At 42.1% G+C, this 13,907-nt stretch overlaps 1 protein-coding gene and 1 long non-coding RNA gene across 3 annotated transcripts; one reads left to right on the plus strand and one right to left on the minus strand.

The window, feature by feature from the left end:
• The first annotated feature begins 632 nt into the window (after positions 1 to 632).
• ACTR8 (actin related protein 8) lies at positions 633 to 10,241 on the plus strand. The gene is made up of 13 exons (XM_083869111.1): positions 633 to 784; positions 950 to 1,120; positions 1,911 to 2,021; positions 2,284 to 2,388; positions 3,032 to 3,205; positions 3,736 to 3,829; positions 4,628 to 4,760; positions 5,081 to 5,234; positions 5,757 to 5,852; positions 6,379 to 6,519; positions 6,935 to 7,199; positions 7,492 to 7,655; positions 8,303 to 10,241. The coding sequence occupies exons 1-13, from the start codon at positions 662 to 664 to the stop codon at positions 8,444 to 8,446; spliced, it is 1,875 nt and encodes a 624-aa protein (XP_083725237.1). The 5' UTR covers positions 633 to 661; the 3' UTR covers positions 8,447 to 10,241.
• Positions 3,030 to 11,774, minus strand: LOC310913587. Of its 2 annotated transcripts, none has more exons than XR_014590847.1 (5): positions 11,505 to 11,774; positions 11,291 to 11,387; positions 9,436 to 9,542; positions 5,486 to 5,608; positions 3,030 to 3,142 (listed from the first exon to the last, which is right to left on the minus strand). It is a non-coding gene; the product is annotated as an uncharacterized lncRNA (long non-coding RNA). The 2 variants fall into 2 exon arrangements; XR_014590848.1 differs by having other exon boundaries at positions 5,486 to 5,616.
• Positions 11,775 to 13,907: the final 2,133 nt, after the last annotated feature.

Consider the following 13,907-nt stretch of genomic DNA (forward strand, 5'->3'; position numbering starts at 1 on the left):
ACTGCGGCTACACACCGGCCTACCTGCCCGGAATGCAGACTTGGCTGTGGAACAGCAGCTTTCAGCCTTTAAAACCCACATCTCCGCCAGCTCCAGTCAAGCATCTTATCTGCGCAGTTTATGAAGGAAGGCGCTGCCCACAAGCAGGGAGGCTGCTCATCGTTATCCCTTTACAGGTATACCACGTACACCAGCTGTACTACAGCCCTTGTATGGAGGAGCAATTTAATCTGTTTAAGGTCGTATCCCCTCCTCGTGCTGTCCCACCAGCAGTACCAACACAGCTGACAGCGTTTGGCCGGAGCTCCACCAGACCCGCGGCAGCTGCTGGGCTCCTCAGCTCCGGGGCAGGGGCCCTGCACTCCTCTACAACCGGGGCTACCCCGAGCAGCGCCCAGGAGCCGCCGAGCCCCCTCCGAGCCCGCCCCCAGTACCTGCTCGGGGGCGGTGCCGGGCCAGGGCCCGCCGAGCCCCCTCCGAGCCCGCCCCCAGTACCTGCTCGGGGGCGGTGCCGGGCCAGGGCCCGCCGAGCCCCCTCCGAGCCCGCCCCCAGTACCTGCTCGGGGGCGGTGCCGGGCCAGGGCCCGCCCGCTTCCGCCTCGCGCCGGGCCGGGCTCGGCGCTGCTCGGGCCGCCAGACGCGGCTTCCGCCCGGCCGGAGCATGACCCAGGCGGAGAAAGGCGAGGCGGAGAACGGCAAGGACAAGGAGCGCGACCGGGAGCGCGAGCAGCGCGGCGTGAAGCGGCCCATCGTCCCCGCCGCCGTGCCCGAGTCCCTGCAGGAGGTGAGGCCCGGAGCCGGCCTCGGGCGCTGCTCCCTCCCCGCTGGGGCGGGCCTGGCCCGGGCTCGGCCTTTTAAAGGCCTGCGGACGGGCCTGAGGAAACGCCGGGAGGGCTCCGGGTGGTCGTGGGGACCCGCTCTGACTCGGTGCGCGTTGTGCTGCTTTCAGCAAATACAGAGCAACTTCATTGTGGTGATCCACCCCGGCTCGACCACCCTGCGGCTCGGGCGGGCCACGGACACGCTGCCCGCGGGCATCCCGCATGTGATCGCGCGGCGGCACAAGCAGCAGGGCCAGGCGGCCTACAGGGACAGCTGGCTCCTCAGGGACGGCCTCAGTGTAAGCCCCGCCTCGCCACGGCCCGCCTCCTCTCCGGGGTGGTTTGGTTTGTTGTGTGTGCAGTGTGTATGTCCCTCTCATCCTTCGTGTTGTTCCAGGCTTGCACCAGGCTGTGTTTGCGTTTGATTTGTTTGCAGTGAACTAAATCTAAAAAAATTGATAAGTTGAGGGTTTGTACATGTTGCTTTCCCTATGCTATGGTGTGGTACAACCCTCAGTATTTCTTCTGATGGAATGCCAACTGTAGGGCTAGAATCTGACTTCTTGTGAATGTGTTGTGAATGTGTGTGAATGTGTGTGAATGTGAATGTGTTGGTTCCTAGTTAATTTGTGACTTGATAACACAGTAAATAATTTTAGTCCAGCCTGGTCAAAAAAACATATGTAGTAATCTTATTTGTAATCTGAATCTGTAAAAATTAAATTTAACCTCTCTAATATTAAACCTCACCTTTAAATAATTGAGATCTTTTAAAATATTTTTGCTCCTACTTCATATATGTGTGGTTAAGTAGATAATGGCCTGAGCACACCACTAGAGATGAAGTCCAGCAGCCACTAAAAGCAGCTAAAAGATTCAAGTTGACTTGAATGGGCGCCTGGAACTCTAATATTAAAAAATCTTTCTTTAAAAATGAGCCTAAGTCCATTTTGCATTGTACAAACATCTGTCCTTTCCACAGTTTGTCAACCACAGTAATGATTTCATTGTTTCCTAATAGCTTCAGTATTACCAATGTACAGACATGGTTTGAGAGTATTTACATTACATGTTTGGGGTTTTCCTTAGAAACCTGAAAGTACCGAGCAGAGACAAAATGGCCTTAAAATGGTGGACCAAGCAATATGGTCCAAGAAGATGTCAAATGGAGCAAGGCGCATACCAGTGTCACCTGATCAGGTAACTCAATCTTCAGGTCTTATTAAATTGTTCATTCCCACAGCCCTTGGGTGTGATGCTGTGCTTCAGTGGACAAGAACAGATATCCTTTATAGACTAAATATGGATAAGTGCTGTTGTGTTACCTAACTCTGAAAATATGGGAAGATTAAGATTATAAGTGTTTTCTTAAGGGTTGAAAGGGGTGTTTTATTTTTCTTCCATGCCTAAAAAGTGACCAGTAAAATATTTATCAACAGGATTTGGTTTGGTTACATTTCAGGCCAGGTCATACAACAGACAGATGAGGCCTGCTATTTTGGATCACAGCTCTGGGGCCAAGTGGACAAACACATCAAATAATCCTGAATTTTTGGTAGGAGAAGAGGTAAGATTGATTTTCCTGCTGGATGAGGCTTTGTGTGTTTTAATGCAGCCATTATCAGTTGCCGTCTGCTATAACTTAGTATGTACTGAAAAATGCATAAAGCTAACCAAGCAGAACTGAGAAAATTTACTGTGGAGTTACTGTTGGTTATCATTCAGCAAGACAAGAGGGTTTCCCCCATTTGCTTAACAAGTATCTTGGATCCCTTGCTGCCATGAATCAGGTTTTTGCAGGGAGTAGGTGAGAACTTTACCCATATGGCATAATTCAGAGAAAAGGCAAGGAACTGATAAAAGTATCACTACATGAAATTGCTGCTGAGTAACTTGATATTTATGGGCTTCAAAGTGTTTAAATTATTTTAGTTTCTATGAGGTCATGGAAAAATATACTTTTGTGTTCTCTAGATTGTCTGTGGGTAAGAACATTCAAACAACTTAAACAATATACCTGCTGTCTTTTTATTTTAATGGTTTATAATCAAGTCATGTTACAAAGAAATCTGCTATATTGCTGTTACATCAGTCTGCAGTGTCTTCTTGTATCTGCTTCTGAAATAGTTTTCTTCCCAGTTGTTACTCACTTTGTTACTATTTTTTTGGGGGGGAAAAGCAATGCCCAGAATGTAATCTCTTGTTTTCAGGCACTGTATGTTAATCCATTAGACTGTTATAATATCCACTGGCCCATTAGAAGAGGGCAGCTGAATCTCCACGCAGGACCTGGTGGCTCCCTCACTGCAGTACTGGCAGATCTAGAAGTTATATGGTCACATGCAATACAAAAATACCTGGAAATACCACTGAAAGACCTAAAGGTGAGCTGTGAACAGCACATTTATGTGGTGTGGGCTGTATCCACGTCTCTAAGTGTTATTGTAAAAGAGGAGCAACTTGCTGTTATTGGTAGCCTCTTGCTGGTGCTTTTCTTAATACCTTCTTTTTGCTGGTGAGCAGAGTTCCCAAGACTTCATCTGGAATTTTGTCCATGTCTTTAAGACAAAAGCTGTTGATAGAACTTCTAACAAGGATGTTTAGAAATCCCATGATGGACATTTCACAGTCCTAGTTTTTGTTTGGGTTGTTGTTTTTTTTTTTTGACTGTAAAGGAGGCACCTAGGAAAGGGTTGCCTAATATTTGTATTGTTACTTTTCCTTGCAAAGTAGGTGTTTGTCTCATGACTAATGTACTTTTAAACATTTTAATGGTTACAGATTCTTGGCACTTATTTTGAACACTTTTTTTAAGTATTAAAAAACTTCCCCTTTCCTAAAATTCTAGGGTTTTTTTAATAATTTGTATATCAAACTTTGAGAGCTGTCTTTAATTTACTATTCTTGTCTTCAGTACTACAGATGTATTTTACTAATTCCAGACATCTATAATAAACAACACGTGAAAGAACTGGTAAATATGATCCTAATGAAGATGGGCTTCTCAGGTAAAAGCCATAATGAAGCAAGTACTTAATGATGAATTGCATAAAGATTTGTTCTTTTTTATTTTAAGGCATATTTTTAAACATCAGTCCCAGGTTAGCTGGGACTAGCACCCTCATCTTTTGCTAGTCACATAACTGTCTCTTTTAAAGGGGCAAAAGGGTTGGCTGATATTGAAACAAGTTTCTTGGTTTGCTGTTATACATCCCAGCTGTGGGCTTCTCATTCAGCTGAGGTAAAAGCAGCAAGTCTGATTTCTTAAGTATTTCTAAAATGTATGATTGTCTGGAAGGACAGACTGGAACCTCTGGTAGTTCCCAGGTTTAAATATGGGTTATGATACAAATGTACCCTGTAAAGGTGGATTGAAAAGAAAACAGAGGGTGAAATTGGACCTTATTTTATAGCTACTTAAAGACCTTATCTGAAATGCTTATAGTAATGCTATTTGGTTAAAACCAGAAAAAAAATAAGGAAAACATTTCATGTACATTTGGTAGCCAAGACTCTGCACTACCAGATTAAAAAAATTATTAAAATTTGGAGACAATACATTTAATCTTGTAGAAAATTGATCATTTAACCCTGCACTTAACTTTTTTCAGGTCTTTTAAAGCCTTAGCCACCAAAAAAAAAACCTCTTAAGTACCCCTCACCCCATGTTAACTAAATATACACGCTTGCAGTGCAGAGTCAGGCTATTTATACATCTTTAGAAGACATTAAAATATCCTTTAAATGTCAGCAAAATGACTGTAAGCTTAGCATTAATTTAATATACTTTTTTCTCATATTGCTAGGAATTATTGTACACCAGGAGTCTGTCTGTGCTACCTTTGGAAGTGGTTTAAGCAGTGCATGTATTGTAGATGTGGGAGATCAGAAGACAAGTGTTTGCTGTGTGGAAGATGGTGTTTCCCATCGCAACACCAGGTACCTTAGAGTGTGCAGAATTATTATAATCATGCTTACCAAAGATTTGACTTTTAAAAGGAGACAAAATTTCTATAAATATAGAGGTTTTCTTACTCAGGCATTTAACAGAGTCAGCTGTTATAATATGAACCTTAAAGTATTATCTTTAAAAGAAGAAAACAGGCAGAACTGATCAGAACTAGTACTGTGTTCTGAAAACTCTGGAAGTCATGATCCCAGCATGTCTAAAATCTTTCTAGCATTCCTCTCCCTATCACTGCAGTCAGCCAGTATTTCAGCAACTACATAAAAAGATCTTTTTCTTCTCTGTGCTTTAGGCTGTGCCTTGCATATGGAGGATCTGATGTGTCAAGGTGTTTTTACTGGCTTATGCAACGAGCAGGATTCCCATATAGAGACTGCCAGTTAACTAATAAGTTGGATTGCCTGCTGCTTCAGCACCTAAAGGAGACATTTTGTCATCTAGATCAGGTGAGAAGAGGCTAATCGTGTGTTATCCAAGTAATTTTTTTCCTTTACAGAATGTTACTCTGGAGAGCCTCTTTGTGAGTCCAAGTTGATTGTAATTGTTTCACTCAAAAGAATACTGGCAAAAGCTGTAGAAGCTTTAGACTTGAAATGTTTGTAAATTGGTTAATCTTTCCTCTAGCTGAAAGGAATCCCAACCCTTAGAAAGATAATTTCTTTGTTCTTATTGCTGAAAGAAGCTGATAATTACATACTTGCTGGTTTTCAACTTCAGTTGTGTAAGATCTGCCAGCAGGTCTCTTCTGCCTGCAAAATGCTCATTGCAGAGGCTTAGGCATGTAGAAAGCTGTCTGGTACATCAAACAATGTTGAAAAGACTAAAAAACTCAAGAACAGATAAATAAAATCCACAGTTAGAAGAGAGTCTTGTTACTTTTTGTTGTTTTCTGTAGTTAAATAGATTATGCAGCTTGATAAATAAAAAAGATACTTTTGTTTGTTTGTTTTCCTTGTTTCTGACCTTAGGATATTTCTGGATTACAAGATCACGAGTTCCAAATTCGGCATCCAGATTCTCCAGCTTTATTGTACCAGTTCCGATTGGGGGATGAAAAATTACAGGTGATTTTTAAATTAAATTACAAATATATATTCAGACATTCAGACTCAGAGCCTCAATTTGTATCAGTCCAGTGCTACTAAGCTCATGTGATTTATGGATTGTTATTAAACTGTGCTTGTAGATAAAATAAATTCCTGTATGGGTGAGTGCGCCTAATGCAGCACTGGTGGATACACAAGAGTTTCTAAGTAGCTTTATTCTTCAAGTGCAAAGCATTAATGTTAATTTTGCAAGTTTTTCAGCTCACCATTAAATTTTCTAATTTTGTAGCAAACTGCATTTGAATACTTATTTGAATACTTATACAGTGCTAAATCTGTAAAGAAACCTGTGTATTTGTTGAGATTTTTTTAAACTATGAAAAATTTTGTATTTTAAAACTTTAGTATTTTACAAACTACCTGGAAAATACCACTTCTGTTTAATTTTGAATTGTGAGAAAAATAGAACAAGACTTTTCCTTTACCGGTAGTAAATGCCAAAAGAAGGAATACTGTAGTCAAACCATGCCAAATCTCTCTTCAGGCACCCATGGCTCTGTTTTATCCTGCAACTTTTGGAATTGTTGGACAAAAAATGACAATTTTGCAGCACAGGTCACAAGGTGACCCTGAGGATCCTCATGATGAACATTATCTGCTGGCCACACAAAGTAAGCAGGAGCAGGTGTGTGATTGCTGGTTTTATTTTTCATTAACTATCATTTAATTGGGGAATAAAATCAGGACTCATTAGCTCATCTCAGAAACCAGAGTTTGTTACCTTGGTCAGAAGAATTAAAGAATACATTTAAAGTAAGTAGTTACAGCTGCCAAAAAAATTCTTTAATTAGAAGTGTGCATTTTTAAAGTTTAAGAAGGCTTCATATTGTGGGATTGATCAATCTGACGGAGTTCAAAATAAGCCCTTTTATGAAGATTAAAATGAAAATTAAATGAGGTAATAGTGCAGGGCTTAACCTTGCTGTGGCAGAATGGTGATGGGAAGTACAATGGTGCTTAGTTGAGTCTTTGTACTGTTGTGTAACCTGCTGTGACCTTTTTGCATTTTTCATATTTCAACTTATTTTCTCATTTTTAAGTCTTCAAAAGCTACAGCTGACAGAAAATCTATGTCAAAGCCTGGTGCATTTGAGGGAGAATTGAGAGGCCAATCCTCAGACATTTCAGAGAGGATCTACCCGCAAGAAGTGGAACTGGGGTCTTCCCAGGGTGACTGTATGATACCTGGCAATGACTCAGAGGAACCTTTGACTGCACACATGTCCAGGAAAACTGCTATTTCTCAGTTTGAAGGCAAAGCCTTGGGCCTGGACAAAGCCATACTTCATAGTATCGACTGCTGTGGTAAGAATTACATTTGTACAAGTCTGTAAAATAGACCTCAGGGTAGATTTATGTAACTCCTATATTTCACCAAAGAAAGTTCTGTCTCTAGGCTTTATCACCTGGAGAGTAGTTACACTGTTTCTTATGCTTGCATTTTTGTTGATGTTTTTCAAGCTACATGTCCAAGGAATAGAAGAAGAATTTTAAAAGTAAACATCAGTTTCTGTCTAGTTTGACTTGCAATAAATTAGTTGTAATACAAGCCATATTAACTTTAAAAACCAGATCTATTTCTATATATTCATTCCAGCATCTGATGATACAAAAAAGAAGATGTACAGCTCCATCTTAGTAGTGGGAGGAGGCCTTATGTTTCATAGAGCTCAGGAGTTTCTTCAACACCGAATTCTCAACAAAATGCCACCTTCTTTCAGAAGAGTTGTTGAAAATGTTGAGGTCATCACAAGACCTAAGGTAACTTAACTGATAGCTAAGTCATTAGGAAACTATGATTGAAATCTTTAAAAGATTAAAAGAAAAAAAATTCTTTCAAAATCCCAGAGTAGTTGAGTATCTGAGATTTAAGGGAACTTTCAGCCTATAACACAGCACGGGCTGGTTAGAGACAGAAAGTTAGAGGCATAGCAAGAGTGACTAGTACAGATCACTGAAGTGTTTATTAGCTCAAGGCCTTATTCTTAAAGAAGCAGTTAGTACTGGCCCATGAAAGTAACCTGTTTCCTCAGCAAGAAATTGTGATTTTTTTATTTTTAGTGCTGTCAGGATAATGGAAAAACAGACATTGAGATTAATTTTTGTCTGGCATTAATCAGGCAAAACTTGTAAATATATTTCCATCTATTTCAGAGCCTCCATTACTGAAGGCAAGATTTTAATGGTGTGCTTAGAAAGCATCTTAAAAATGTCTTCTTAAAGCATCTTGCATATCAATTAAATATTTTTATCTTGCTGTTTTTTCCTGGATAGTACTGAAAAACTTTTCTCCTCTCCTACCCCACCAGATTCTAACTGGTGAATACTGTTGGAAAAATAGGATGCAACTTTGGAGAGCTATGCAAAATGAGAGCAATGATTGTGTGCAACCTGTGTTTTGAATTTAGGATATGGATCCACGTTTAATTGCCTGGAAAGGAGGTGCAGTTCTGGCCTGTCTGGACACAACTCAAGAGCTGTGGATCTACCAGCGGGAGTGGCAGCGCTTTGGTGTCAGGATGTTACGGGAGCGAGCCGCGTTCGTGTGGTAATAGGGGTGGTTACAGAGGAACCTGTAGGAACTTCACTGGAGATTCCCTTCCCCAAATGCCCTTTTGTTCCAGTGCACACAGATTGATCTTCTGCCAATACATTTTTTTTGTATTTTATTAATGCTAATTTTAACTGAGATTTTTCTGGAAGCGTTGTTAAAAAGCAACTTGCTGAATTCACTGGCCTTCAGCTACCCCATTATCTTTTGAATTGTATGCATTGAATTCTGCATACAGAGTCTCACTGTCATTTCCAGAGTGACTATATTTATATTGTACAGGTTATGTATATTAAAATTGCACAATGTAGGAACTTAAAATATTATGTGACAGTTGTTAAGCCAAGATTCATTCCAGAAACATGTACGCAGAAGCAACAGCTGAAGAGTGCAGCTGTGGGTTCAATGTAATATTCTGATTCCTACTCTAAGGTTACCAGGAGATGAAGTTGTTACATAAGTGATCATTAGGGTAAAAGTGAAATGAACTAAAACTACAGTCAGTGTTTGTATTTTACTTATGTAGTAAATTATTTTATTCAGTGGAAAGACAAAGAATTTGGAAGTGGAGTATTTTTTTCTTGTCCTGTACTTATCATGAAAACCTCTTGTTAGCTTTTCATTATCCATTGTATTCATCCACTTTTTCCCCTAGTTTACAAAAATCAATATAATAACACCCAAAAGACCTAGCTGCAATTTTATACAGGCAGCACATCTTCCAGTTTCATTCCACCTGAGGGCAGTGAGGCTGCACTTCTCAAGCACCCTGCAACACCAACCAAACCTGGCTTGGTCAGGCAGCTGCCTTCAAAAGGAAAGGACTGATTTGAACTGAAATATTGAAGGTGGAGCTTCCTGAACAAACTTGAGAGCATTCCTATTGCAATAACACCTAGAAGGTAGCCTCTTCTATATGACCTTATCTAAAGGGATGCTGGCAGCAAAACTCAACAGAATACAAAAGCTCAAGAAGGTGAGAACTCTTACCTCAGTCTGAGATGGCACAAGCTGCCACAGCAATGAGATAACAGTCACAAGTAGAGCAGTAAGAAGAAAGCACTTACATCCTCCAACTGAATTGATTGTGAGGAGCTCTAAAAGAGAAAAAAATCACTTTGAAACAAGTCTCTAAAAGCTATTGTTAGTTATCATAATAACACCAATATGTGGTATTTGTGGATTAATTTATGTGGTTTTTATCAGAATTTAGAGAAAATGCACACAGAATTATTGAAATTATAATTTCCAATGTCCATACATAGGAAGTGTGCTAAAAAGCAATGCAAAATGATTAATCATCAATATTGGAGTTGTTGATTACTTAAATTACTTAATTGTCTTCCCTACTTTGAAAGAAACAAAGCATATCTGAGTCTGGTCCCTGCCAATTCCCCCTATGTTACTGGAAAGTACCTCCCCCTCCAACCTGATGTTTCATCAGTCATCATTTCATCTCCTCTCTTCCTTTTTGTTTAGAGTTTTACCTTGAGTAAGAGCTACAAAATAACTAATTCCTGAAGTGCAACATTCCTCTAATAAGCATAAAACTTAAGGAAGGTGAAAGGGAAAATTTGCCAAGACCAGTATAGACTAAGTCACCTAAGACCAAAATCATCTGCATCTTAACAGGATTTTAACATTCAAACATCTGTATAATCAAAACATTTATTTTACCTGATAAATATTGCAACAGAAAACAATTACTACTTTCAGCTTAGTTTGCAGTGAATACTGACTTGAGAATGATAAATATTCTAGTATCCATGCATTAAAAAATAGCAAATTCACCTGCACAGGATTCTCAAAATTTCTATTTAAATGCCATGTGTATGATTCAGTTGGTAACAAAGGGATAAGATATCATCACCATTTTCTAGTCCACAAACCCATGAAATACTGGACACCTGCAGGAGCCCTTACAATGAAGTGGAAACACCTCTATTTTTTCACATTCCAAACAATGAACACACTTAAAGTTTTGTGCTCTACATCTACCCCTACTTAACTGCTGAAATGACTGTTACTTCATGAAGCTTCTACACTCTTACATGTATCTAGTGCATATTTTCTACAAACATTTTATTTGCTTACTGAGTAACAGCATTGAAAGTGTACGAAATTATTTCAACACTGCAAACACACATCAGTTTGCTTTCAAGCATTCTTAATCACTGCAAAGATTAAAGACCACTTATATCAAGTACACATTTGCTCATAGTTCCACAGGGAACAATTACTATTTTCCATTAATGAATAATTATTCAGAAGTTTGGAGTGTGGTGCTTGAGTGTGAATAACCAACCACCTGGACACTGTCCATTATCGTCTTACCTGATTAAGAACAAAAACATTAACAAATAATTAAGTTAGAAAATTGTTAATTATTCAATACATTCTGAGAAGAGTGCTAAGGAAGGACTTGGAAAAAACCCCAGCATTTACAAGCAACATCAACGATATTGCAGCAGAGACCATTGTCCTCAGATGATGTCAGAAAAAAGTACAAAATTTCTTGATAATCTTGGTTTGTCTTCATAATATCAGTTTTGTTCTGCCGTGAGCATTCTGAAAGGGTAAACAAGGCTCCTGGGTTTACCCTCCAGGAGTGGCACTGACTCTTCACACAATACCAATCCCTGGCCATTTCTCAGGGAATTTAATGAGATACTCTCACCCACCAGCACATTTTAATGCAGTTTAGTCTACAACGAACACTCACTGCATTTGCATATACTGATGATATTCAAAGGAAAAGCCAATAGAGAAGTAACTTATGAGTTATATTGTGAAATTATTAGTTCTTCTGTCTGCCCGGTGTTCAGAGTTGTGATTGAACACAAACCTGAGAGTCGTCACTGCTGAGGCAGCAGGTCAGTCAATACAGACAGGCCGGCGGGACAGTGCGTTTGCTGCTGTCACTTCCAAACCAAGGCTTTCTCCTGGAAACACGCATTGCACAGGTAAGGAGCAATTAAAGCCTTCAATTACAAGTTCCAACTCAACTTTCATGGGCTGCCTTCTTGCCCTGCGCCCAGCGCTCACATATACAGAAATACCTCTCGTCAGTGCCGGGGACAGAGGGGCACGGAGGCGGGACACCTGGGGTTTCATCCTCAGCCGGGCTGCAGCTCCCAGTGCTCCCACTGGGAAGCGTTTTCGCAGCCGAGGGTGGGGGAAACGTTTTTTCCTTCCCACTAAGAGCGGGGTGAAGAAGTTGGAGCACTCCGGGAAGGAGCGGGATGGGGTCGCCTTAGCGCGGGGCTGGGTCTGCCCCGTGCCCCGGAGTTCTGTGGCGGAGCTGCAGCCCTGTCCCGGTGGCCCTGGCGGAGCCGGCAGCCCGGTCCAGGCGGGGTGCGGGAGCGGCGGGGCAGCGCAGCCGCCCGGGGCCTCCGGCGGGATGGGCGAGGCTGAGGACTTCGGCCGCTGCCCCTCTGGGCGCTTTCGAAACGGTGCGAAGTTGCTCTGGCACGTCCTGCAGATCGGCCAAAGGGTGCATTCCGGGAAGTCCGAGCCCGCTCCTGCCCTGCCTCCCGCGGAGTTCTCTCTCCCCTCGGCGCTCCCCGGGCCCACCCCGCGCTCCGCCTGCCGGGCTGGGCGGCGGCTGCCGAGGGTCGGGGCAGCCCCCGCAGACGAGCGGCCTCCGCGGCCTGGGCTGAGAGGGACGCGGCCCGTGGATGCCCTGTCCTGCGGAGGGCACCGGGACAGACCCATCTCCCTCCTGCTCGGCCGGCCGGGCGGAGCGGCCGCGGTCCCGGTGCGGTTCAGAGCCCCCAGAGCGGGGTCGCGGGCGACCCCGGACCCGCCGGAGCTCACGGCTGTGCACGGGGGAGGAAGCGGAGAGGTAAGTCGGCTTGAACGCTTTCAGCCCTGGCAATGAAACTCATCACAAAGTTTTTGAAAGTGAATGAACTTCCTCCCTGACGGGATTGAAGGGGACGTAAGTCCAAAACATCCTGCAGCAGATACGTTTAAACCTGTTACAGAGCCTGCAGCGGGGAAGAACAAACAAACAAATAGCGAGATCTGCTTTAGCCTGAGGAGCTTTTCCTTCTGCAGTCAGGTTCCACAGCATTTGGTGGTAACATAAAGGGTTAACGTCCTGACAAAGCCCCATTGCTCTGCTACATTATGTATTGTCTGTGCTGTGGATATCTCTGGGAGAGGGTCATGTTTTACTTTATCTCCTCTGTCAAGAGAACAGGAAGTAAGTGTTTCAGGCATAATGACCCTCTCCTTTTTGTTTCAGGATCAGTTTACAAGAAATGGGGTAGGATATGCTCATGCAGAGGGACCACTGAAAGAGAAGAGTGGATGTGAATCACTATGGCAAAAAGAATTGTGCATTGAAACCAGTGTTTTAGTCCATTGAAACTAGTGTTTTAATCTATTCAATCAAAACGTGTGTTAGATTTATATAAAATCAGGGGGACTTGATTTTTGACCTCTGCACTTCAGAACTCAAAAGCACCAAGGTTTGTGAATCATCTACACACTGACTGTCAAAGTCACTTGGCTGTTATGGCCAGGACACTGCTGACTGACTTCACTCCCAGCTCTCTTTGCAAGATAAAAATTCTCTCAGATGTTATTCTGCCAGTCCTGTTCCATTTCCATAACAAAATGCGAAGAAAACCATGAAATAACATCTATATAGCTGAAAAACATAGGGTGCAGAAGATTTAAAATACACTAAAGTTACTTAAAAGGAACATCAGGTTTAGTGTTCTTGGTTGGCAGTTCAGCCTTCTCTCCCAGACAGAGGGTGCCCTGTCCTGAGTCCCTTAGAGAAGTCTGTTATCACATATGATGCCAGATAGAGTTGTAATTGTAGGTACCCATGGATTATATCAGCCTGATACTGCAGAAATGTGTTAAAATGGCACAAGGAGCCCTAAGACCTGGTTTCAGAATTCCACAGCCCACCTCTAGCTAACCAGTGTATGATTAGCTGTGTTATTACATTGTAGCAATAGAATTTTCCTGCTTTCCTCAGTCTTGTACAACCACCAGCCATATGCTCTGCTGAATAGCAGCTTTGTAAATACAAACTTTTTTTAAAACAAGCTCCAGATTTTGAAGTTCTACTGCAATACAGGGAATGTATTTTATGTTGCTGTCATATGCATTTCTGCAAGTTGCTCACTGATTACTGAGGAACATTTTACTACATGCTCATAAAGAGGTCATGATAAAGGAGGAACCCAGATAAAGACACACAGTAACATCCAGTAAGTTCCAAAAGATTTTTTTTATTGGTAGTGGATACAGAGCATCCCAGAAGGACTACAATGTATAAACCTCCTTTCTTCTACCTCTTTCCTTTTGACACAGCCACTGCAACATTTAGAGGAGTAGGCCATAGAACTATAGTTCCCTACTGGGGTAGAGTATCTTTCCCAGATTGTCAGGGCCCAGGCCCATATGCTACCAACCCCTCACCAATCTGCTGCCCCTGGATC

Source organism: Zosterops lateralis, assembly GCF_965231275.1.
Source record: "Zosterops lateralis genome assembly, chromosome: 11".
Lineage (NCBI taxonomy): Eukaryota > Metazoa > Chordata > Aves > Passeriformes > Zosteropidae > Zosterops > Zosterops lateralis.